General features: G+C 39.4%; 3 protein-coding genes across 5 annotated transcripts; 1 reads left to right on the forward strand and 2 right to left on the reverse strand.

Annotated features, from left to right (window-relative positions):
- Nucleotides 1–1,044: 1,044 nt before the first annotated feature.
- Nucleotides 1,045–11,283, reverse strand: olfml2ba (olfactomedin-like 2Ba). Of its 2 annotated transcripts, none has more exons than XM_008407010.3 (8): nucleotides 10,838–11,283; nucleotides 10,470–10,733; nucleotides 9,509–9,616; nucleotides 7,909–8,070; nucleotides 6,727–6,952; nucleotides 4,665–5,585; nucleotides 4,148–4,324; nucleotides 1,045–1,804 (listed from the first exon to the last, which is right to left on the reverse strand). In XM_008407010.3, the coding sequence occupies exons 1-8, from the start codon at nucleotides 11,009–11,011 to the stop codon at nucleotides 1,191–1,193; spliced, it is 2,646 nt and encodes an 881-aa protein (XP_008405232.1). In that variant the 5' UTR covers nucleotides 11,012–11,283; the 3' UTR covers nucleotides 1,045–1,190. The 2 variants fall into 2 exon arrangements, with proteins under 2 accessions (XP_008405232.1, XP_008405230.1); XM_008407008.3 differs by having other exon boundaries at nucleotides 9,503–9,616; nucleotides 10,838–11,280.
- A 1,324-nt stretch (nucleotides 11,284–12,607) lies between these two features.
- Nucleotides 12,608–18,517, reverse strand: LOC103463578 (uncharacterized). 2 transcript variants are annotated; one of them, XM_081606442.1, is made up of 16 exons: nucleotides 18,380–18,516; nucleotides 17,670–17,750; nucleotides 17,385–17,444; nucleotides 17,157–17,252; nucleotides 16,979–17,038; nucleotides 16,749–16,844; nucleotides 16,571–16,630; nucleotides 16,333–16,428; nucleotides 16,155–16,214; nucleotides 15,916–16,011; nucleotides 15,738–15,797; nucleotides 15,508–15,603; nucleotides 15,330–15,389; nucleotides 15,066–15,191; nucleotides 14,072–14,185; nucleotides 12,608–13,907 (listed from the first exon to the last, which is right to left on the reverse strand). In XM_081606442.1, exons 2-16 carry the CDS (start codon nucleotides 17,731–17,733, stop codon nucleotides 13,144–13,146), a joined length of 1,908 nt encoding a protein of 635 aa, XP_081462568.1. In that variant the 5' UTR covers nucleotides 17,734–17,750; nucleotides 18,380–18,516; the 3' UTR covers nucleotides 12,608–13,143. The 2 variants fall into 2 exon arrangements, with proteins under 2 accessions (XP_081462568.1, XP_081462569.1); XM_081606443.1 differs by lacking the exon at nucleotides 15,066–15,191 and having other exon boundaries at nucleotides 18,380–18,517.
- A 41-nt stretch (nucleotides 18,518–18,558) lies between these two features.
- On the forward strand, nucleotides 18,559–22,818 carry LOC103463579 (uncharacterized). The gene is made up of 8 exons (XM_008407013.3): nucleotides 18,559–18,757; nucleotides 19,823–19,942; nucleotides 20,043–20,216; nucleotides 20,482–20,583; nucleotides 20,713–20,844; nucleotides 20,940–21,083; nucleotides 21,170–21,223; nucleotides 21,338–22,818. The coding sequence occupies exons 1-8, from the start codon at nucleotides 18,688–18,690 to the stop codon at nucleotides 22,120–22,122; spliced, it is 1,581 nt and encodes a 526-aa protein (XP_008405235.1). The 5' UTR covers nucleotides 18,559–18,687; the 3' UTR covers nucleotides 22,123–22,818.
- Nucleotides 22,819–23,091: the final 273 nt, after the last annotated feature.

Consider the following 23,091-nt stretch of genomic DNA (forward strand, 5'->3'; position numbering starts at 1 on the left):
CTCCTAGAATGACTGTTTACATCCAGAGACTTTGCCCTAAATTACCAGTTTAAGCATTCATTTCTGCATTCTTTAACTACTTCCTGCCATTATTCCTTTATTCTGCGCTCCAGGTAAGTAATATTTCAAAGCTGCAATTAAAGCTACCTTTACATTCTCTGACTGCAGCAGAACAAAGGCTCATTCTTCTTTGGCAATTATGGGGGATTTATTAAAGAGAGAGGATGTTTTTTCTGACTTCTGGCATTCATTTCTGATGCAAAGAGAAAAACAATTTGCTCTTGTTTCAGAAAACTGAAACATTTTTTTGTTTTTCTGTTTCAAAGAGAAATCGTCTAAACTGCCACTTTTTTCTAGATTGTTGTAAGAAACATTACCTTATGAAATTATAGTTCTTGAGTTTCTACCTATTGCCATGTATCAACCACAGGGTTTATTGTACTTTCTTTGACAAACCAACAAAAAATTGTTGAAAAATAAAAAATTAACAAGTGTGGTATTTATGTTCACTCCCCTTGTATCTGATGCCTCTAAATAAAATATATCATAGGAAACCAATTAACTGTTAGTCATGAACTTGACCAATCTACACTCTATGTAAGATTGATAGGAAGAAAGTCATAAGAAGTCCCAGACGAGCTCAAAACTGAACTTTTACACTTAATTGCAAAAACACTGTGGGGTAAACACTGACGCACCATGCTGAATGTACTGCCCCTACAATAAGGCACACTGGTGGCAGCAGGGGTAGAGATTTTTTTCCTTCAGCAGTCTAAGATGCTTTCCATCTAATCTTAGGCGCAAATATGTAAAGCCATATGCCAAAAGATTTTCAGCTGTTACTGCAGCTAATGGTGGTTCTGCAAAACAATGACTCATGGAGATTGAATACACCATTCAGACCTATTAGCAAAAATGTAAAAAGTGACAGCCATGTTTTATGTCGCTCTTCTCAGGGGTTCCCACCCGAGGAGCCGTGGAAAACATGCAAGAGGTAACAACCTTGTAACAAAAGGCATAATGCAATGAATCGTGATACAATGATTGAAGGCGAACTTATTTTATTTTTATAAAATGTAAACTTTAATATGAACAATGTAAACACTAAGTATATATGTACATTTGGCTCAGTTGTGAAGCCAGTGTGGACTGATCTACAGTCCATTCAGAAATGACGAATCAAAGGACTGTTAAGGATCTACATAAGCAAACTTAATGTTGTATGTGACCTGGTGCCTATTGTCCCATGCGTACAAAACGCCTTCCTTCGGGTTATAGTCGATCTGTGTGGTGTACGTGTAGTTGTTGATGAAGGGCATTCTGGGAGTCATCTGAGTGTTTGTGTGCGTATCGAAGGCGTACTCCAGGTTGGCGTCCCTTTTGTTGTAGCTGTCCACAGCATACAAGACGCCACACACGACAAAGCAATTCCCAAAATTGTTCCTCCTGAGCCCGGTCCTCCAGGTGGTCTCGCTCTGCATGCTGAGGTCCGTGGGGTTCAGCCGACTCAGGATGACCACTTCCTGTAAGAAGCCCTCGTCATCCAGCGCTGGGTAGATGATCCACAGGCCGCTCTCGTCCACGGCAAAGTCGATGTACGAGTGACTGCGCCATTCCCATGGCGACGAAGACTCCTCAAACACGGCATCATGCAGCATAGTCCAGGCAGCCACGTAGCGAAGTCGCAGGTCGTACTTGATGATGTCCCGGGAGAAGGCACGGTTGTAGTAGAAGGCCCCGCCGTAGACCACGTGGCCTGTGCCGATCCAGTTGTAGGGGAGCTTGTAGGAGTTGGTGAAACGGCCTGGGATAATAGTTTTATTGAAAAAGACAGCGGACATAAAAAGTCAACCCACTCATGTTAGAATATCAGGGTTTTATGGAGTGAAATGATGAAACCAAGAATTTCAGAACTTTATCCTGCTTTAATGTTGCCTGTAACCTTTACAAGTTGATGTTGTAAGAGAGAAAATAATTCCAATCAGATTTACATTATGAGGGTTCTGCTCCGGCAGTTACTACTCTTCGAAAGTGTTGATAATTATCTGCACCAGTTCCAGCTGAAGAAAACCAGTCATAAAGCATGATGCTGCCACCACCATGCTTCCCTTGTGTTTGCATGGTGTTTGTTACGTCCACTGACTTCTTGGACGTAACAAGAAGTCAGTGGACTTCTTGTCACATCTGACATCCTGTCAGATGTGACAAGAAGTGCTTCCTGTCACATCTGGAAGCACTTCCTCCTTATCAGTGGACTCCATAAAAGCTTCGGTGTTGTTTCCCCCTGGGCATTTCTGTGACGTGGTGGACTCTCAACTGGGTACTCAGTGTTGTGGTAATTCTGCTTAGGTTTTATTGACATTTGAACTTTTGTATGCTAGAAATATTGTTTAGATGGGCAGATTAGTAAGGGTTCTCCACCATTTTCTTTTAACTCATTTCTTCCCCATTTTGTGGCCAGCCAGGGAGCTTAGGAAATGTAGTTTTTATTTTTGTTCAGATAAGAGTGATTTTGTTTTCAAGCTGGAAGGAGTGCACTGAAGTTTTCACTTCCCTTGTGTTTGTAAAGCTCAGGGCCAGAGAAAAATAAATAATTGAGATGTGGACTTCTTTTAGTTGTTGGCTTCACATTTAACTTGCAAGTTGTGTTACACTCTGTGCCCACCTAGACTCACTTAAAAGGGTAGCAACAGTGTTGTTTTGGTACTGCGCAGTGTTGATATTGCACCAAACACACCTTTGGGAATTAAAACCAAATCAGTTAAACTTGGACTTATTAGGGCTCATTTTCCGACTATTGCTAAATTTAATTGGGTTAATGTGCTTTTCTTAAAGAGAAAAGGATTCTGTATCAAGACATCAGTGACCACAATGTGAAGAATAGGGGAGCTTTTTGTACTACACTGTCAGTTCTTGCTAAAAATTAACACAGATCATTTAATGTTGCTCTGGACCTGTTGTCAAAATGTCTTGGAAGGACGACCAGTTCTTCGACAACTGCATTCAAGTGTTGCAAGAACTGGTAATAACCTTTTCAAGTCTCTGTGGAGAACATTTGAGTCACACTCCTTTAGATAATTATTTTTATTTCAGCGACAATGGATTGTTTTCGAGATTCAATGGCCAGTTTAAGGTCACAACACTGCAACTCAAAGTCTGCACTTTGACAAGGTCACTCCAAAGCGCTAGTCATTTTTATGGGGCTTGCTGGTGTGCCTAGGGTCTTTGGCCTGCAGCATAATCCAAATGCACTTGAGCTTAAGGTCACACAGAAAAATCTGGACATTCAGATTCAGCATTTTCTTGGTTCTACAGCAGAACAGGACAATCACACTACCACCACATTGTTTAAATGTATGAGGTTATCTTTTTTTTTTTATATCAGCTCAAAATTTCTGTCCTCAGCTCACATAGTACTTTCCCAAAAGTCTTAAGGATCCTCAAGATGATTGTCGACAAATGTGAGACAGGCTTTTGTCTTCTTCTTGGTGTAATTTTTTTTTTTATATACCTCTAATCTCTCCTCTTGAAGTCATTTTCCCTGCTCTTCTTAGTTCTAAATTGTGACAATTAAATAAGCCAAGTTGTGCCTACAGTGCTTTGGATGTTGTTCTGGATTTTTTGCGAGCCCCTTTATGAGTCTTTAATTGGTTCTTGGAGTAATTCTGGAAGGCCAGTCATTCCTGCAAAGGTGCACAACTGTTCAGTGTTTTTGTGGATGATATCTCTCACTATGGTATGGTGGAATCCCAAAGATTTAGTTGCTCAGCTGTTCTATTGTTAGATTAGGGCATGATGTGTAATTTTTTTTCCGGGTTAACCGGAGACACGGATTGGGAGGTGGAACATTAGTTAGTGTGAGTTTTAAAGTGGGGATTATTTCTTAATACAGCCATGTTGCCTGTTATAAACAGATGTGCGCAATTATGCAATCATGTTATTTTATTTTTGTTTTTCAATCAAGTTGTAAAGGGCTTTCGGACAAATTAAAGGTAGTAAAGGCAATACATAGATTGATTGTGGTCTCTTTTTCTTCACCACAAAAACATAGCATTTTAACTGGGGTGTACCGACTTTTTATAGCCACTGAGTGACACCCATTGAAGAAAAATTAGACTACCGTTATTGCCAAACCGGTGGCTCTTACCTTGTTTGAAAACCTCCAGATTGTGGAACTCCAGGAGATTATTCCCATAATGGAAGTTTGTCACATAGATTTTGTCATCATTGGACTTGGGGTCCTTCATCCAAGCTCCCTCGGGTCTGCCATAGTTGTTGTGAGTAACTGGCTCAGCGATACTTGCCAAAGTGTCTTTACACTCCCCTGTGAAAAACACCCAGAGAGAGGGTAAACATGAGGATTTTAGGGCCAGGATTGCCAAGGAGTCTGAAATTAATTAGGGGATTTTTGGTTTTAACAGCATGATTTAGACAAAGGTTCCCACAAGCAAACAGAGCTTAGCCTAGTTTGTGAATTTTCTGAAAGAAATTTCCATTTGTTTTTCTCCAAATGAGAAACATTAGGCTGAGTTAGTGCTTTTAATGTGGATAAATAGAAATCCACAGCACATTTAGTTTTGCTGGCTAACTCCTAGTAAACACTGGTGTTTTTACCGTTCAGGCACATTACAGGTGAGTAAAAGTACAAGATCATTTTCGTTTACCAGCTTTGCTTGAAGATGACTCCTTCTGGCTTTTCACTGGTTCCTGTGCCTCGAGGTCATCTGCCATCACATCTTCTTCTTCCCAGTTAAATTTGTATTTCCTTTTGGTCGGGGCGGCCTGCTCGGGAGTAGTGATGACTTTGGGGAAGGTGGGTACAGCTGCGGTGGTGGGCGGAGCATTGTCACCAGGTGTATAGGGGTCTGAGGTCTGAGGGGGAGGAGTTATCACATGCAGGGTTGAAGCATCAGTCTGGGTTGAGGTGGGATATAATGCAGGATGAACAGGAGGTGAAGATGGAGGGGGAATAGATGAGGCATATATAGGGGCAGTTGTTTGAGTCTCTGTTGTAGCGTTCAGATCGGAAGTCGTCTTTGTTTGATCTTTGAACTCAAAGCTGGTGGATTCCATCTCCGTGATGGGATGATATCCTTCGGTTGAAGGTTGTCCGATGTCTTTAATGTCTTCCCTGACAGAGGTTTGGGTTGTGATCACTGTATTTTGATTGGTTGTTTCTGCAGGAATGATAGTTGAAGCAGCTCCTGTGGCTACCGTACCAGGAATTGTCCAAGGTGTGACGCTCCGATCCGTTTGAGATTCTGTGGTCTTGATCGGTGAAGGTTGTGTTGCACCGGTTGCTCTGGCTGTTACGCTTCTCACTGTGGATGCCTCTTCAGACACATCCAAGGACTTGCTCCCTCTATCACTGATAATCTCATTATGAGTCTCTGAGATGGGCTTCGTTTCCTTTAGTTTTAGAGGTGGGCTCATCTTATTGGCATCGTGTGCAGGATCCGTCGTCTTCGGCCGGAATGACCTCAGCCAAGTTCGGGTCCTGGGCCGAGGCTCTCGATGAAGAAGGAGATTCTCTTCAATGAAGAAGTTGACCGGGCCTTCTCCGCTGAACTCATGATATTCAAATACTAAAGACAGTAAAATATTCCATTAAAGAAAGCACATTCATCAAAATTATTTGTCTCAATTGTGCAACATAAACTTTCTAAAGCAGTGGTCTTAAACTGCTTTCCTCGAGGTCCAAAGTTGAGGAAAGCAGTGCAGGGAAGCTGCACAAAGCTCTGCTAATGAGCTAATAAAGTAGCTATAACTTGCTATATTGGCTAGTATAAATACAATATGAGATATAGGCATTCTGTGAAGGCCTCAGAGGTTAGAACATTTAACCAAAAAAGGTTTGGGATAAAGTTGGTAACAGAAACAAATTTAAAAGCAGGGTTACACTTTAAACCAGCATCCCCAGCCAAGAGCATCTCACAGACCTGCAGCATCTCAGAATGGAAACGGTATGGTAAAACAGCAAAGCCACAAGAAGACCATAAATCAAAGGAGTCAAAAAGCACATGGTAACCATGGAGAAGGTGCACTGAGCCACAGCTCAAGTGGGAGAATCACCATTAACTTTGAATTCCCCCCAAAAAAGCACCATTGAAATTAAATCTGTTGTTGAAGAAAAACTATAGTCTCATTAGCAGTTTGACCCAAGCTATGTTAGGCATTGAGCAACATGGCAGAAGATGCTATGATAACTGATCATTTTGGTTAACGCGTGCAGTAAAAACTAAACTGCACATCACCCCCAAAAAACACTGTTGTCAAGGTGAAACATGATGGTGGCTGCATCATGCTGAGGGAAGGATTTTCTGCCTGCTGTTGCTGTCTACATGGTACTAAATGTCCTGGAAGGAAACCTGGTATACGCTGCAAAAGACTTGTGACCAAAATCAAATTGAGAACTTGTGATGAAACTACTAACAAGTAAAATTCACCAGTGCCTCAAAACCAACAAAAAATAAAAATAAAAATGAGGTTCTACAAAATACTAACTCATCCAACTTCACAATTATTCAATACTTTTTGTTGCTGTGTCACATAAAATCCTCCTTTAACACATGACAAGTTAGGGTATGAAGATTTTATTAAGGTACTGCATGTTCTTCCTTGTCCTCTTTTTAATCCTAAGTAACTCATCAACATGCAAACTTTTGCCAGTGATTTAATCGAAATGTATCCAGTTAAAGGTAATTGATATTTAAAATGAAAACGCACAGTTCTCCCCAGGCTCTCCGTCATCCGCCACCATGGGGTCTGGCTCCATAGGGTCAGGCTCAGATTTATAAAACGTCATCCCCCTGATGATCATTCCGTTTGATCCAGGCTTCGATGCCTGGGAATCCTCCATGGCGTTGAGGGATTTCACCTCAGTGATCTGACCAGAGCCGTCCGGCTGCAGGCTGGGTGGATGTTCCCCAGTAAACTTCCCTTCAGGTTTTTCCTGTTGATAATAGAAAAAAATGATGCTAATACATATATTTGCCTGTGGACTCTGCCAATGACGAATGGTTTTTAGAGGTAATGTGACTCATAAACATGAGTCATAATCAATAAGGAGGTCTGTGCTGCAGCTAGAGTCTGCTTTAAATTTATTTTTACAGGAAAGTAGTTGTTCACTTTATTCTAGCTTTATTTTTTTTATACAATTATTTAGAACATGATGTCTAATTTCCATTTCATTTCTCATTGACCCACATAATAAAAACACATGTGGAGCCCAGGATGTGCAGATGGTTGGACTCCTTACTTTACATGAAAGCTAAAAGCTGGAAGGGATCAGCTCCATCAGAGAAAGCTGCTGATCAGGGATCTGCTTTTCTTCACACCTCTTTAAATATTTCATTGATCTCAGTGAGTGTTTTACACATTTGTTTTGCCTAACAATGATTTTATGACTAAATCATTGATCTTTACAAGTAATTTAATTGTCTTATGGGTTTGAAAGCTTGTTACGTTTGAAGTACTACAAAGTAAACAGATGCAGTTTTCTGAACGGATAGTGAAAAGGGTTTTGGTTTTAAAATGCTGCAGTGCTTCAGTTTGGTTTGTATGTGCACTTTCAGCTTTTACAGTTTGAAAGCTTTACTATGTTAAAAGCTTTCAAACCACTGATAAACATCTGTTTGTAAAATTTCATGAGTAGTTTTAGCTATTTCTTGCACATTTAAGTCACCATTTTATAATTAAAACATTTGACTTGATTAAGTAAGCAAATGAAATGTTGCCTAAAAATAAAAGCAAGTTTCAAAAAAATACTTTTCTTTAGTTCGTAATAGAAATTTAAATTGTCCTTTTACTCTAATTACATGCAAATGAACTACAAGTAGCTTAGTCATTACAATGACGCCACAGTTACTATGTTAATCCTGATCAAGGGTGCCAAACTTTGCCTCTCACCTGTGGGTACCGATAAGCTGCTGCCTCAGCGACATCGCCGGCTCTCCTCCAGTCCTGATGAGGATGAGGAAGAGGAGTAGGTGGCCTTTCAGTTACGTTCGTCTTCAGAAGAGGACTCTCCTGAGGCGGCACTTTGCCAACAGTGCGGTTCAGAGACACTGCCTGGAAGATAAGAACCAGAACATGTATGTAGGTTTTAGAGCATGTAGAACAAGATGTTAATTGATCAAAGTTGAAGAGAAGTTGGATCAAACTGCTTTCTGACTTGCATCTTTGCCGGGTGTTTCACTGTGCATTTTTCTACCTGTAGTCCAGAAGGTAAGATTACTTTTTATATCGACGCTGAGCATCAAAAGTTCTCTACTTAAACTACTAATATGAATCCAAACCCCGACCAGTCTTGAAACATCACCAAATATTCTTTGATAAACATAGGATGGGTCTTTTGTGTTTTTTATCTTAACAGCTTTGCTGTTAAGTTAAGGGCTTAGCGTAAAAGCTAAGCCTTGTTACTTTTGGAGTAATTGTGGTTGACCAACCTATCATTGACCATTGTCCCAGGTTTTCTCTGTTTAGAGATATTGAGTCACTGTGGTTCACTGAAAACCCAAAACCTTAGAAATGAATTTGTAACTTTTTCAAGATGGATGTCGACCTGCAGCTTTCTTCGTTCTACCTGTTTTTGAATTTCTTCAAACTGGGGCATAATGTGTTGTCTTTTGAGATCTTTTAGCTTATCTCTTGTTATCTGACAAATTTGAATTAGTTTGATAATTTATGTGTGTCTGAAAAAAGAAGGAAAACAAACACATCTGTAAGACCTCATGATAGCATTCATTCTCAAATAAAGAAAAAATTAAATAAAAAATATCACCTACTAAATCAAAAACGTAAAAATAGTGACACAAGGCATAAAATCTTTTAACTCTTTATTGCAGGCATTTCATCCACTGTACAACTATTTTTTATTAGACATGTAATAGTTGATTGTAACTATGCCCTTCCATAGAGTCACTGAGAAGTCCCTGAATAACGTTTCATTTATGATGTTTGTAAAACTGATCCAGTGTGTAACACAGCTTTAGCAGCTGGATTCCTTTCTTCAGACTAGCCGCACAAACCCTGCTTTTGATTTTGCAGCACCTGTTAGGGCGGGAATGATTTATGATCAACTGTATATTTAGTACGATGACTTGAGCACAGTCTCAGCTGCTCCTCCTCTATTTTAGCTGAAAAAACTTGTCATCACAGTAGTGAATGCTCAAAAGAGGCTGTCGTATAGATTTCGCTTTATTCTTTCTAACCTGGACCATGTCAGAAGAGAAACATCCAATGCATGCCATTTTGTGTTATTTTAATTGTCATTTTCCTCTTTGAGCTGAATTTAATAGAAAAAAAAAACTGAGTTAGAGGTTTTTACTTTTGCTTGATGAAAGTAGCAACACACTAGTTGGTCAATTTCTACACGACAAAAATGAAGGTCACTTCTATAGCGTGAATTATTGTCTATCCAAAATTCACAAAAGCTGCCTTTGCAGCCTGGAGTTGGTGTTGTGTTTATTTCCACTTGCATTTTATTTCGGCACCGATTTACCTGCACCTTCTCGATGTGTTCCACTCGTTGCAGAAGCTTGTTTGTCAGAGAGTGCAGCTTCAGTAGATCCATCCCGTAGAAGGAACCCTCCAGCAGCTCAAGGATGGTGGACAGCTGCAATGATCAAGGGATCTCCATCAAGACAGTGTAGCCATTCATAAAACAGCATGAATCCACTCTTGGGTTACATTAAGTCTTGTTATCCGTTCTTTGAGGTCTAGGACTCTCAGGAAATGAATAGGTAGCATAAAGATTTGCAGCAAGGTGTTTTGCAGTGCCTCTCAACAGCAACGGCATTCTTTGAGCTCACATTATTGTAGGGATTTAATGTGATGAAGGAAAACAAAACAAAAAAGGAATAATTGTGAAGAGGAGGGAAATCACGACTGGTTTTCACAATTTTTACAGGCGAAACTGAAAAGTGTGGCATGCATTTGTCTTCACCTCCTTTGCCTGAAACAAAATCCAGTGCAACCAATAGACAAAGAAAGCAAGTTTAATACCGGAAGAAAACCTGGAAGGGAGTTGCAAAAAGACTTGAAGTCTTGAGGTTCACATTCCAACAAGATGATCCTAAGCCAGAATGACAATTGAATGAGTTTGATTATGAAAGAATAGGTAGGTTTCTGAATGGCCCAGTCAAAGTCCATTTCTACATTTAATAGAAAGCAGTGATGAGGCCTGAAAAGTGACGTCCAAAGCTCGAGGCATTCTGACAGGAAGAATGGGCAACATTTCCAATCATAGATGGTTGGAAAAATGTGGATCAACAAAGTATTGACTTGGTGGTTCTGAATACAAAGACACGCCACACTTTTTAGGTTGGAAAAATAGCTTCCCCCCCCCCCCTGTCTTTTGTACATAAAATACAAATGCAAATCATTGCAACTTGTAGCTAAGCAGACAAATTAAAACATCTGAAGGGGGGCTGTGCTTGGACAAGGTGCGCTCAAGTGAGATCCTGAACCTTGACATTTTCTTTTCCGGCTTCCCTGAGTTTTTTCAGCCTGAACTCTGCATCACAGGGGTTGACCGCCGACGGAGGCGCGATGCAGGCGCACTTGCACTCCGGTCCTGATGTGATTGTCTCCACGGTGTAGAAGTCCTGAACGGTGGCGCTTCCCTCTTCGATCCGCCGACAGGCGCTCCTGCTCAGGGGTCTGACAACACATTTACACCGACAGTCAGCGCCTTCCGAGAGGGCTTTCACTTTGTCATAATCACCCAGCAGCTATAAAGAGAAGAGGATGGATACATTTTTTTTTCTTCCCACCGCACTCAATTTAAAATTTTGCATGGATGATTGAGAATAAAACAAAATAATAATGCACCTACCTTAGATATTATGTCCTCTTGACCTTCCATTTCTTCTTGCAGCTCGTCCTCTGCGCTGCTCTTAAGCAGAGACGGATCAGAGACTTTTGGAACTGTACTTCTGCACTTAGGCGCAGCAGAGCTCCGAGAGGAAAAAGCGCAGCACACCGCGACAAAAACGCATAACCTATACATGCTGTGAGCGTCCCTGAACTCCAAAGAGAGCTATGCAGATGCAGGTGTACAAAGAGGCCACAGCATGAAACTCAAATTAAAGTAGAAAAAAACTATGCTAAGAATGAAAAAAAAAAATCATAATTATATAGATGAAAATAATTTCTGTGAATCGACATCAACAAACGCCATCAGCCATCCAGATTATTATTCCCCCTGCTAGGTCATCGTTTACAGACAGAATGAATGAAAGTTATGAGGTTGGAAAAAAAGGTGTACTCCTGAGAGAGAGAGAGAGAGAGAGAGAGAGAGAGAGAGAGAGAGAGAGAGAGAGAGAGAGAGAGAGAGAGAGAGAGAGAGAGAGAGAGAGAGAGAGAGAGAGAGAGAGAGAGAGAGAGAGAGAGAGAGAGAGAGAGAGAGAGAGAGAGAGAGAGAGAGGAGAGAGAGAGAGAGAGAGAGAGAGAGAGAGAGAGAGAGAGAGAGAGAGAGAGAGAGAGAGAGAGAGAGAGAGAGAGAGAGAGAGAGAGAGAGAGAGAGAGAGAGAGAGAGAGAGAGAGAGAGAGAGAGAGAGAGAGAGAGGCCCCGGCATCTGCAGCTGCAGGGGAGCTGTCAGGAGGCGGTATTGCATCTTTTTTTTAATGGAAATAGCTTTACTGGAGTCAAACGTTTTCTGCAACCAAAATCTGCAATACCCAAAACATGTCTTAGGTTGCGCTTACAAAACAGAGTAAATAAATGTTCAGACTCGTTTCAAACTTTTTTGCAGCACTAATATGTGTAACTGCTTCAAGCTGGGTTGTTGCTGCCCCCTACAGGACTTTGGTACAAGTACTTCTGATGGAGGTCAGAACAGATTCTGATCTCCATTCTTTTCAAGTAACAGTGATGCAGAGCTCTAGACTCCAACTGCAAAGAACATATAAGTTGAATAATCAGAAACCAGGCTAATGACTTGATGACTGGATTCTGTACTTTTCAATTCTGTGTGCAGTGAAGGAATTCCATTGCATTGCATATGTGAAATGATGAAAGACGTACTAAATCATCAGAAAAGCAATATTTTTTTTTTTTCAACTGAAGTAATCTCTAAACTTCAGCTTGGAATTCTGACTATAGCGCACAACTGGAAACTTAGGAATTTTTAATACGTAAGTAAATGATGTACAGACCCATTCAATAAATTAGACTATTAATGAAAATATTCTACATTTTTCTTTTCTTGCTTTCAGCTAAGCTAATGAAAACATGACATTTAAGATTAGAATATTACACCAGATCAATATTTAAAAAAATAAAAATAAGGGAAGAACACTTCACTATGAATTTTTGGCTGGATATTGTTCCAGACTTTATGGAACATAAAAAAACAAAGAACAAAGAATAAGTAGGTAAAATAATACATGGGTAGACATATGCATTGATGGATGGTAAACAGGTGTTTGGACAGAATGTTGGACAAATCGATGGATAGTGGGATAAGGAATACTTTATGAGATTACTCATCTTTTTACATATTCCTCCTATATTAATTTTATAAAGAAATTGCTTAAATAAAATCCCAATTGCAGACTGTGTGGAATCCCTGAAATTATTCACCGCAGAGACAATAAGAGGCCATTTAAATTAAAATAAGTGTTTATTTGAATTTAAGGCACATTTAACTCAAATTCTTTTCTATCCGGAACATGGTTGACAAAAAGAAAATCAGAGGCCTACTTTAAGGCACATGGTGCCAATCAGTCCCTGCAGAAACTAAAATTATAAACCTTATGTTGTGATGCCTGCTCTATTATGTGAAAGTTGTGTGAATATGATTTATTTTACACTCAGCGTGTTTAAAATGGAGCAGTTAAAAATCCCGCCGCTCCAACATCCAACTAACATTTCCCATCCCACTTATGAATTCAACAAAGGATTAAAAGAATAAAGTGCATAAGCCTTTTTTGTCAAAGACTTTTTCATAATGAATGAAATTCTTACAGATGTCCCACTTTCGACTGAGACCTAATATAATGATGCAACTGAATTTCAATAAAATTCCTATTAGAAATAACTGTGTGTTTAAAACCACAGCAAAGAGCTCCAGAAAGAGATGTTACAGCTGTGTGCTAATCCAGTGCTCAGACCCAAAACTCTGGACAGAGTTGAGTCCTCTAGCATCCTTCTTGCTCTATTCTGTCCTCTGCCGCCACCGGCAGGATGAGGTGGGAAATGCGGCTCCACAGTCCACCGTACTTGTTGAGATCCATCCTGTCGAAAGATACCGGGTGATCGTGAGACAGAAACCTCTTCTGCAGGTAGTCGTCCACCATCTCCTCCACGATGCTCAGGCGCATCTCGGCCGGAATCTCCTCTTCGTCACCCAGCAGCACCGTGAAGATCAGAAAAGTCTTCTTGTAGGCGGCGTTCTCGTGATCGCAGTAGCGGTAGAAGATGAGCGTGGAGCCCGGCGGTAGCTCTTCCAGGCGGTGAATCACCGCTACGGGTTTGTCTCCCTCGAAAGCCCCTTGCAGCTTTCTGTCGATGTCCAGTTTGACCTGGTCGCTGTCTTGGCCGGCTTTGCCCGCTCCGTCGATGTGGAGGACGGAAGCGTTGCGGGCGGTGGAGAAGGCGGAGGCCACACCCTGAGCCAGGCAGCGCATGGTCCTCTCGGCTCTGACGCCTGACGTCAGGATCAGGCTCACGGGCTCCGCGGGTTGGCTGGTCTGGAGGTGCCTCTTCAGGTGGATTTCACTCCTGCTCCAGAGCTCGGCACGCTGATTGGGAAAACTCGCTTGTACTTTTTTCATCTGCTTGAGGAAGACATCTATCTGTTGCCAATCAGTCTTCTGAGGTGGAGGTGGAGATTGGAGGTAATACTGTGTCATGATGGCAAGAAGTGCCCCTAGAACCACTAGTACCAATAGTTTAATGCCTCCTGTCAAGAGAAGTTTAGATGCATCTTACAAGGGGTTTCATACCATTACCCATCAACATCTTTATAATGTTTGGATTATAAAAACATGAAACAAAATCACTAATGGGTTACACTACAAGGTAAGTGCTCCAAGTACACTTGGAGATTAATAATAGCACAATTACCTCCAAGGATTCCAGTTTCTCCTGCAAGTTCAGTTTGTGTAGCGGTCGGACCAATGACATCATCTTTTCTGCTCATCTCCTGTTTTTCTTCATCTGGAGGTTCCTTTGGACAATCTGAGAAGATAAAAAAAAAAAAAAACAAGAGCTGGGCCTCACATAAATGAAGTGAAGGTTCTCCAATTTCACTGCGTTCTTTATTTGTGACGAGTTTTTAGATCATCTTTGTTGCTCACTGGTCGTTGCAAAGTTAATATTTTGGGTTCATTTTTATTTTAAGCAAAAATGGCTATTTTAAGAAGCACAGACAACAAAAACTATAAATGAGGCTTGTAGTCAACTCTTTCAAATAACAAACATAAAATAAAGAAAGAAATAAGAGCCTGCTTTAGCACTTGGACTAAAAATGTTCATCAGCTTTTGCTTGTGGGTCGGGCTTTTTGTCTTAAGTCTAAAAGGTAAATCTACACCTGCAATGCTAAACAAAAATAGAGCCATCTACAGTCAATCATATTTTTAACTTGTTAGGTCAAAGAATCTATTTTGTTTCCTAGGCTTCTACATATCAAACTAGTTAGAGACAAAAAGTCAAATCCCCAAACAATGGATACATTTAAAAGAAAAAGAAAAAAGACTTGAAATCTTTCTTCGATTGGAACATTAGTCAGGTGCTGTGTCGACTGGTTCGTAATTTTCTGGTGTATCTCCTTTGGAATAACCTGGTCGATTGTCATCAGCTTGGTAACCAATTATCGTGTCCATTTCTGGAGGGTGACCGACTTTTTCTGACTTTACTGAATCAATGAAAGAACAAACCTTCATATTACATTTCTGACTTAGTGTAGGCTTTCTATAGCCAAAAGTGAAGATAACTGGATTTAAGATGATGTATTATTGCCGATAAAATGAAGCACGTTTTTATTAGTAGAGTTTATGGAGAAACTCATATAATACACAGAAAACCACACAGAAAATATTGTACTGAGAAAAAAACAACCTGTAGGACCACTTGGACTCTGATGATCACCAGGTGATTTCTCACTATTTGATTGGTTATCTTGACTTCCATCATTGTCTGGTTGGCCAGAGTTCTTGTCCCCACTCTGTAAGCTATCAGCTTTATCTAGATCCACATTGGCAAAACAAAACAAAAATGAACGTGAACATTATATATGTGCTGAACACATCTTAAATTTGTCAAAAAATATATATGTTTCCAGATCTAGATGTGATGAGAAGCATTTGATCTTAATTTCCTTACCCTCTTGAACTGATTTTACATCTTCATTAGAGCGTCCTGTAGCCTCACCTGTAGGTGTAGCTGTATTATTGTCAATAAAATGAAGCAAAATGTTTTATTAGAACAGTTTATGGAGAAACAGACATAATACACAGAAAATATCATACTGAGAAATAACAACTTGTAGGTGATTTCTCACTATTTGATGAGTGATCTTGACTTCCATTATTGGCTTTTGGGCCAGAGTTCTTGTCCAGAGTTCTTTCAGCTGATAGCTGCAAGCTATCAGCTTTATCTGGATCCACATCGGCAAAACAAAAAAATAATGTGAACATTATATATGTGCTGAACACATCTTAAATTTGTCAAAAAATATATATGTTTCCAGATCTAGATGTGATGAGAAGCATTTGATCTTAATTTCCTTACCCTCTTGAACTGATTTTACATCTTCATTAGAGCGTCCTGTAGCCTCACCTGTAGGTGTAGCTGTATTATTGTCAATAAAATGAAGCAAAATGTTTTATTAGAACAGTTTATGGAGAAACAGACATAATACACAGAAAATATCATACTGAGAAATAACAACTTGTAGGTGATTTCTCACTATTTGATGAGTGATCTTGACTTCCATTATTGGCTTTTGGGCCAGAGTTCTTGTCCAGAGTTCTTTCAGCTGATAGCTGCAAGCTATCAGCTTTATCTGGATCCACATCGGCAAAACAAAAAACAAACAAAAAATTAACGTGAACATTATATATGCTGAACACATCTTAAATTTGTCAAAAAATATATATGTTTCCAGATCTAGATGTGATGAGAAGCATTTGATCTTAATTTCCTTACCCTCTTGAACTGATTTTACATCTTCATTAGAGCGTCCTGTAGCCTCACCTGTAGGTGTAGCTGTATTATTGTCAATAAAATGAAGCAAAATGTTTTATTAGAACAGTTTATGGAGAAACAGACATAATACACAGAAAATATCATACTGAGAAATAACAACTTGTAGGTGATTTCTCACTATTTGATGAGTGATCTTGACTTCCATTATTGGCTTTTGGGCCAGAGTTCTTGTCCAGAGTTCTTTCAGCTGATAGCTGCAAGCTATCAGCTTTATCTGGATCCACATCGGCAAAACAAAAAACAAACAAAAAATTAACGTGAACATTATATATGCTGAACACATCTTAAATTTGTCAAAAATATATATGTTTCCAGATCTAGATGTGATGAGAAGCATTTGATCTTAATTTCCTTACCCTCTTGAACTGATTTTACATCTTCATTAGAGCGTCCTGTAGCCTCACCTGTAGGTGTAGCTGTATTATTGTCAATAAAATGAAGCAAAATGTTTTATTAGAACAGTTTATGGAGAAACAGACATAATACACAGAAAATATCATACTGAGAAATAACAACTTGTAGGTGATTTCTCACTATTTGATGAGTGATCTTGACTTCCATTATTGGCTTTTGGGCCAGAGTTCTTGTCCAGAGTTCTTTCAGCTGATGGCTGCAAGCTATCAGCTTTATCTGGATCCACATTGGCAAAACAAAAAAATAATGTGAACATTATATATGTGCTGAACACATCTTAAATTTGTCAAAAAATATATATGTTTCCAGATCTAGATGTGATGAGAAGCATTTGATCTTAATTTCCTTACCCTCTTGAACTGATTTTACATCTTCATTAGAGCGTCCTGTAGCCTCACCTGTAGGTGTAGCTGTATTATTGTCAATAAAATGAAGCAAAATGTTTTATTAGAACAGTTTATGGAGAAACAGACATAATACACAGAAAATATCATACTGAGAAATAACAACTTGTAGGTGATTTCTCACTATTTGATGAGTGATCTTGACTTCCATTATTGGCTTTTGGGCCAGAGTTCTTGTCCAGAGTTCTTTCAGCTGATGGCTGCAAGCTATCAGCTTTATCTGGATCCACATTGGCAAAACAAAAAAATAATGTGAACATTATATATGTGCTGAACACATCTTAAATTTGTCAAAAAATATATGTTTCCAGATCTAGATGTGATGAGAAGCATTTGATCTTAATTTCCTTACCCTCTTGAACTGATTTTACATCTTCATTAGAGCGTCCTGTAGCCTCACCTGTAGGTGTAGCTGTATTATTGTCAATAAAATGAAGCACAACGTTTTTATTAGTAGAGTTGGGGGGTTTTATAACAGCTGAAGGTAAGTTACTTGATTATGCTATAAAATGACACTATGTTCCCAGAACACACGTAATACTTCTTTAAAAACTAGATCAGTAATCTGAACAAACATATTCCAGTAAAGCACAGCTTACAACATTTTATAAATATACTAAACCAATAAAAGTAATACCTGACAGTTTAGCAGGGGGATCTGCAGAGCCTTCTGGTTGTGGATTGCCTGGTGATGATTCCATGTTTTTGGATAGGGTAGCTGCGGGATTTGAGAACAGATAAACCACAAGTATAAGTCATCATTTGCACTGCTGAGACACGTGGAAAAGTAATGGATTTTGTCAGGTTGTATTCACATGGTTAAAGTTCAAAGTGACGCTGTAAAGAATCGCGTCTGTCAATGAATCGCATGCAATAAGGAACATTTTTTTCCACCAATCTTTGAAATACTCAAAACTCATCAAGTGTTCTAATTTATAGCACTTAAGAAGACATTTAATACTAAACAAAAAGCCAAAATAAACCGAACAACATTTGCTCAACTTCCCCGAGTGACATTACACCATAATACATGACAGCTAACTCTTTGCAAAGCTAATAGCTGCTAGCACACTGCAAATAAAACTGGAATCATTCACTTTGTTCATCAGATTTGAACAAGGCATTCTCGACATAAATTATATATATGCTGTAGGTACGAGCTGCCTAATAAAAGGCGAGAAAATCAGAAACATGACGCGACTCAGGTCAGGTGGCTAGGGCTAAGAAGCTTGCTAGTGTTAGCAAAGCTAACTGATTTAGTCACTGACCACAAAGCTTTGGTATATAAAAAGCGCCTCTGAACTATTAAAAACGAATACGTGTAGCTGTTATACTATCCACAATTACCAATTCATAGAAAAGCCTCCACCGATAACATCTCCGTGGATAAGAGGGAGTCCTTATTCTTCGGGTTGGAGTTTCACTTTCAACTGTTTACTCCCAGAGCGGAACGTACAGCAAAGCCCTTGTTTCTAGAACGGAAGACCGTTACAGTCATACAATTCAACGGGTCCTGACCTGAAACGTTTCCCCAGCAACAAAACGGGGAAGTTTACGCACAGACTGGCTGTTATCCGTTTCATGTCAGGATGTTTCACTGTTTTGTTTAAATTTTTGCTGATTTGAGGCGACATCCCATCGATTTGAGACCAAGAATGGATTCAAAGGCGGCTAAAAATAAGGCTCCGGGCCAATTAAGACGGTCGTTAAGGCAGACGGGGAAAGGTGAGCAAACTGACAGTGATGCTCATTAGCTAGCTTAGCTTCATTACTACTGTAATTGGAAGTCAAAGTTGGCATTACTGTTTTAACAAATATTTACTATTTAATTAAAATAAACCAAAATTAGACCCCAAACCTGAGGTTAAATTAACAGTTGTGAGCGACTTTTAAATTTCATTTTCGGTTTTATTTTCGCGCAATAAACAACTTTCTGTTAACCACGACGAGGTGAAATGGAAACTGTCTTTCATCCGCAGTATATCCCTATCAATAGACTAAACAGAGGGCATATGTACGGAAGGAAAAATAAATAACGCATTATTATCGTATTTATAATCACATTTAATACGTTTTTCTTTATAAATCTATGTTATTGTTATTATTATTGAACTAATAACCCTTAGAAAATTGATTTCTTTTTTTACTCTTTATACTCTTATTTTTCTGACTGTAAAATACTACTGCCAACAATAACAATATTAATAACCATTCTTTAAGTAAGAATGACCATTGATAACTAATGCTTTTTAGTGCATTTTCATTTTATGAATTATTGTAATAAAATTGTACAAAGCACTGTAAAAGTGTGTATAACCAATAGTGTTATTATTATTGTTGTTGTTGTTATTAATCACTAATTATTGCTAATAAGCAATCTAATAAAGTATTTAAGCAGTAATTTCTCAAAAGAAATGTGTCATTTCTATTCTATAGCAGTTCTTGGTCAGTTTTAAGTGCTGTTAACATTTTCAATAGAAACACTGAAGTTTGTCAAAATATTTAAAGTAAGTAATTAATCCCACTGGGAGAAGGAGCATGACATTAAATTGTGCATGTATTTGACTCCTACAGCTGGTTTATAGCAGCAGATACTAAGAAATGACTCGCATAAAGAAAAGGACATCAGATCCAGTCTGATCGACACCTTACATCATGTTAAAAGGAGTTAAAGGAGCATTACCTCTCCAAGAATTATTGTAAAATAAGTTTTGTTGAAGGCCTTTTTCTACCTGTTAAACACTAAGAGGTGCCACGTGGCAGTGTAATTGTTTCTCTTTTCTTCTGCAGTACTCGGCATTGAGCCAACTCCAAGGGGTCCTCTGAAAAGGACCAGAAAGACGTCAGAACCTCAGTCGTCACCAGCAGCTAAAGGTGCAAAAAATGTGGAGAACGGCTTGGATGAGGAAGGTGGGATGCTCTTGATTTGCAATTTATTTCCTTTAGATAAAGTAACTAAGACCGCCTTTGATTACGGTGCTCAGCTGTGGCTTGAACTGTTATTGAACAGAGTCTCCTCCCAAGAAGTACCGGTTGGATGCCGGAGAAGGACGTGATGACAACCTTATTGATGATGACATGGAGGTCCAGGAATCAGCCAAAGACACAGAGAACGGTGAGGACCTGGAAATGGATGTGGCTGAGGAGCCATTAAAAGAGACCAGTCAACCAAAAACATACAAAGGTAAGGACTGCATTTAATAAAAATCTATCAAATGTTAATAGTTCTTAACTGCCCCTTGGAAGGACAAAAGAGTTAAATGAACCCTCTGAGATAATTAAGATTATGATTATTAATTTATTTTTGTTATTATATTGCATATTATTATATACATTGATTTCCCAATTTTTACAACTATAATAAATCAAAACTGAACATAGTTTGTCTTGTATTTCTAAATGCATTTTTAATGGATTTTACTGTTGTTGTTTTTCTCTGTATAAAACAGACCTCTCTGAATTTGTGAACCTTTCCCCTCGCGTCGTCCTTCATAAATCCAACCCCCCCCTTCCTCAATATGAAGATTCGCAAGGAATGAAGACTAAAAAAGGTTTGAATATTTTGTGTTAAAGACAGCAATGATTATTTTATTTCTGTGTTTGCAGGTAAAGTGTTACATTTGGGGAGGGGAAAATAAACGTATGGTCCTAAACTGATATTGATTGTTTTCATTTTGAAGCTGAAGTAAAAGCACCTTCACTGCCCAACAAGGCTCATTCACACGTCAAACCAGCAGAAACCAGGCCTGCCGTGCCGATCACCAGCATGGATGAGTATAAGAGACAAATGGAGGCCAAAGCCAGGAGTGCAGGTACTCGGTGTTTTCTATGAGAAAGTTTATGTTCACAAAGCTACACTGAGCAAAATTTAAATAGATTTTTTTTTTCTTTTCTTTTCACGTCAAAGTCGAAGCCACGTCGTCTCTGGTTGAACCCAGACCTAACCAAGCCTCTCAAAGAGAATACTCAACTTTGGAGAAAATGTACCCAATCAAACCACATGTAAACAACATTCCTGATCAAAAAAAGGCAGATCAGCTGGCAAAACAAGGTATTTTAGTTTAAACAAAGAAGAGAATCTGATGGCATTGCAAGGTTTTTCCACACTGACAATGGATTTTCTTTTTTTGTTTTAAGATGGAAAAAAGAAAACGGCCGGGACTGAGATAAGCTCTGGAAATTCTTGTAGAGGTGGTATAAATATTTATTAGCATTATCGACATACTTATTACTCTGTGTAGTGCCATTTTAATAAAAGTACTTTATTGATCCCAAGTAGAAATAAATGCTCTCTTATCATTGCAGGGTTTTTTTGGTATTTATGGCGCTTGGCTTTGTTGGTGCTGCTCAGCTCTGCCACCCTGCTGGCTTACCGGATCCTTCCTGAGCTGCAGAGTAAAGCAGGAGGAGGAGGAGGGCAACGATCCCGAGAAGCGATGCCAGAAAAGTTTTCTGACAGCTTGTCACTCCTCCAGTCTCAATTCCCGAGTCAGCGAGAAGAGCTGTGGAGGAGAACCCAGATCCACCTGGAGAAGCACCTTAAAACCGCTGAGCCCACCGAGCCAGTGAGTCTGATCTTGGTAGCAGGTCTCAAGGCAGAGAGGACTCTGCTGTGCTTGGCTCGGGGCCTGGCCTCCGCCTACTCATCCGCCCTCAGCGGCTCTGCCTTCCTCATCAACGGGGTGAGTGAAGCTGGCCAGGACAGCGACAGGGTAAAGCTGGACGTCGACAACCAGCTGCAGGCAGCTTTCGAGGGAGACAAACCAGCGGTGGTCATCCACCGCTTTGAGGAGCTGCCTCCGGGCTCCACCCTCATTTTTTACCGTTACTGTGATCACGAGACCGCCGCCTACAAGCAGGCGTTCCTGTTGTTCACCGCGCTGCTGCCGCAAGACGAGATCGGCAGCGAGCTGAGCCTGAAGGAGGTGGAGGAGCTGGTGCAGAGCCACGTGGAGGCAAAGCTGGTGGACTCCGCAGGCAAAGCTTCCTTCAATGAAATGGATATTGACAAGTTCGGCGGGCTGTGGAGCCGCATCTCCCATGTGATTCTGCCTGTGGTGTCGGAGGTGAAGCAGGAAGAATGCCAATGAGTTATTTTTTTGTCTTATTTTTTTTTAAGGATGCGGTGATATGGGTACTATGACCAGATATACCACAGAAATGTGTCTTTTTATACACGTTTTACACACAGATTTCCTTTAAAATATTTGAAGGATGCATTGACAGCTCTAACAGAGATGAAAACCTACTGAAGATGCAGTTTTTTGTTGTCATTCATTTTTTTCCCTCTTTTAAGGATTAGATCTAACATCATTTCACTTGACATTGACATATGCAGGATGTTTTTCCACTCTATTTTGTTGTAAACAACTTCTTTTGTTTTGTCCCTTTTTCTGAAGCACTTTTTCTTCAGCAACAATCACACAGAATTCATCTTTAAAGTTAACAAATGTTACAGTTTCTGTGGATCTGTTTTTCTTGGATTTCAAAACTCAGAGATGAGCTGACGAGGCATTCGAGGAAGTTTGACTGATGTGCACTGAACATGAGTGTTTGCTTTAAGCGTTCTCCTTTTCCAGAATACTGGATTTTACTAAAACAAGCTATTTTTTTTGTGTGTGTGAGATTTTTCATCTTAAGATGTATTTTGTTGACGTGCTTCGAAGATTTGCTTATTTTTAATAGCTGTATATATATATACTGTATGCTGGATATGAAACGGATCAAAATGCCAGGAACCCTGTTTAAATGAGGTAGATTTAAATAAAACCTGCAGGTTTATGTGAGTTTTTTTTGTAAAAATATTTTTTGGATTGAACATGTCAGACACAAAATGTGCCTTAATCATACAGGAACTATTTAATAACCCCAATACCCATCGTCTGCCTGATACCGTAACAGGATAGCATCACAACTATGGTGTTTTTTCAGAAGTTGTCCAAACAGTAATTAATTGATGTTTAATATAGGTTTTAATTCTTGTCTTTCAATTCTGTTGTATTAACTCTCTGAGATCAGTTTTTCTGTTTATTACACATATGAATGTTTGAATATTTTCA

The sequence above is a fragment of the Poecilia reticulata genome, chromosome 4 (genome assembly GCF_904066995.2).
Source record: "Poecilia reticulata chromosome 4, P_reticulata-male-v2, whole genome shotgun sequence".
Lineage (NCBI taxonomy): Eukaryota > Metazoa > Chordata > Actinopteri > Cyprinodontiformes > Poeciliidae > Poecilia > Poecilia reticulata.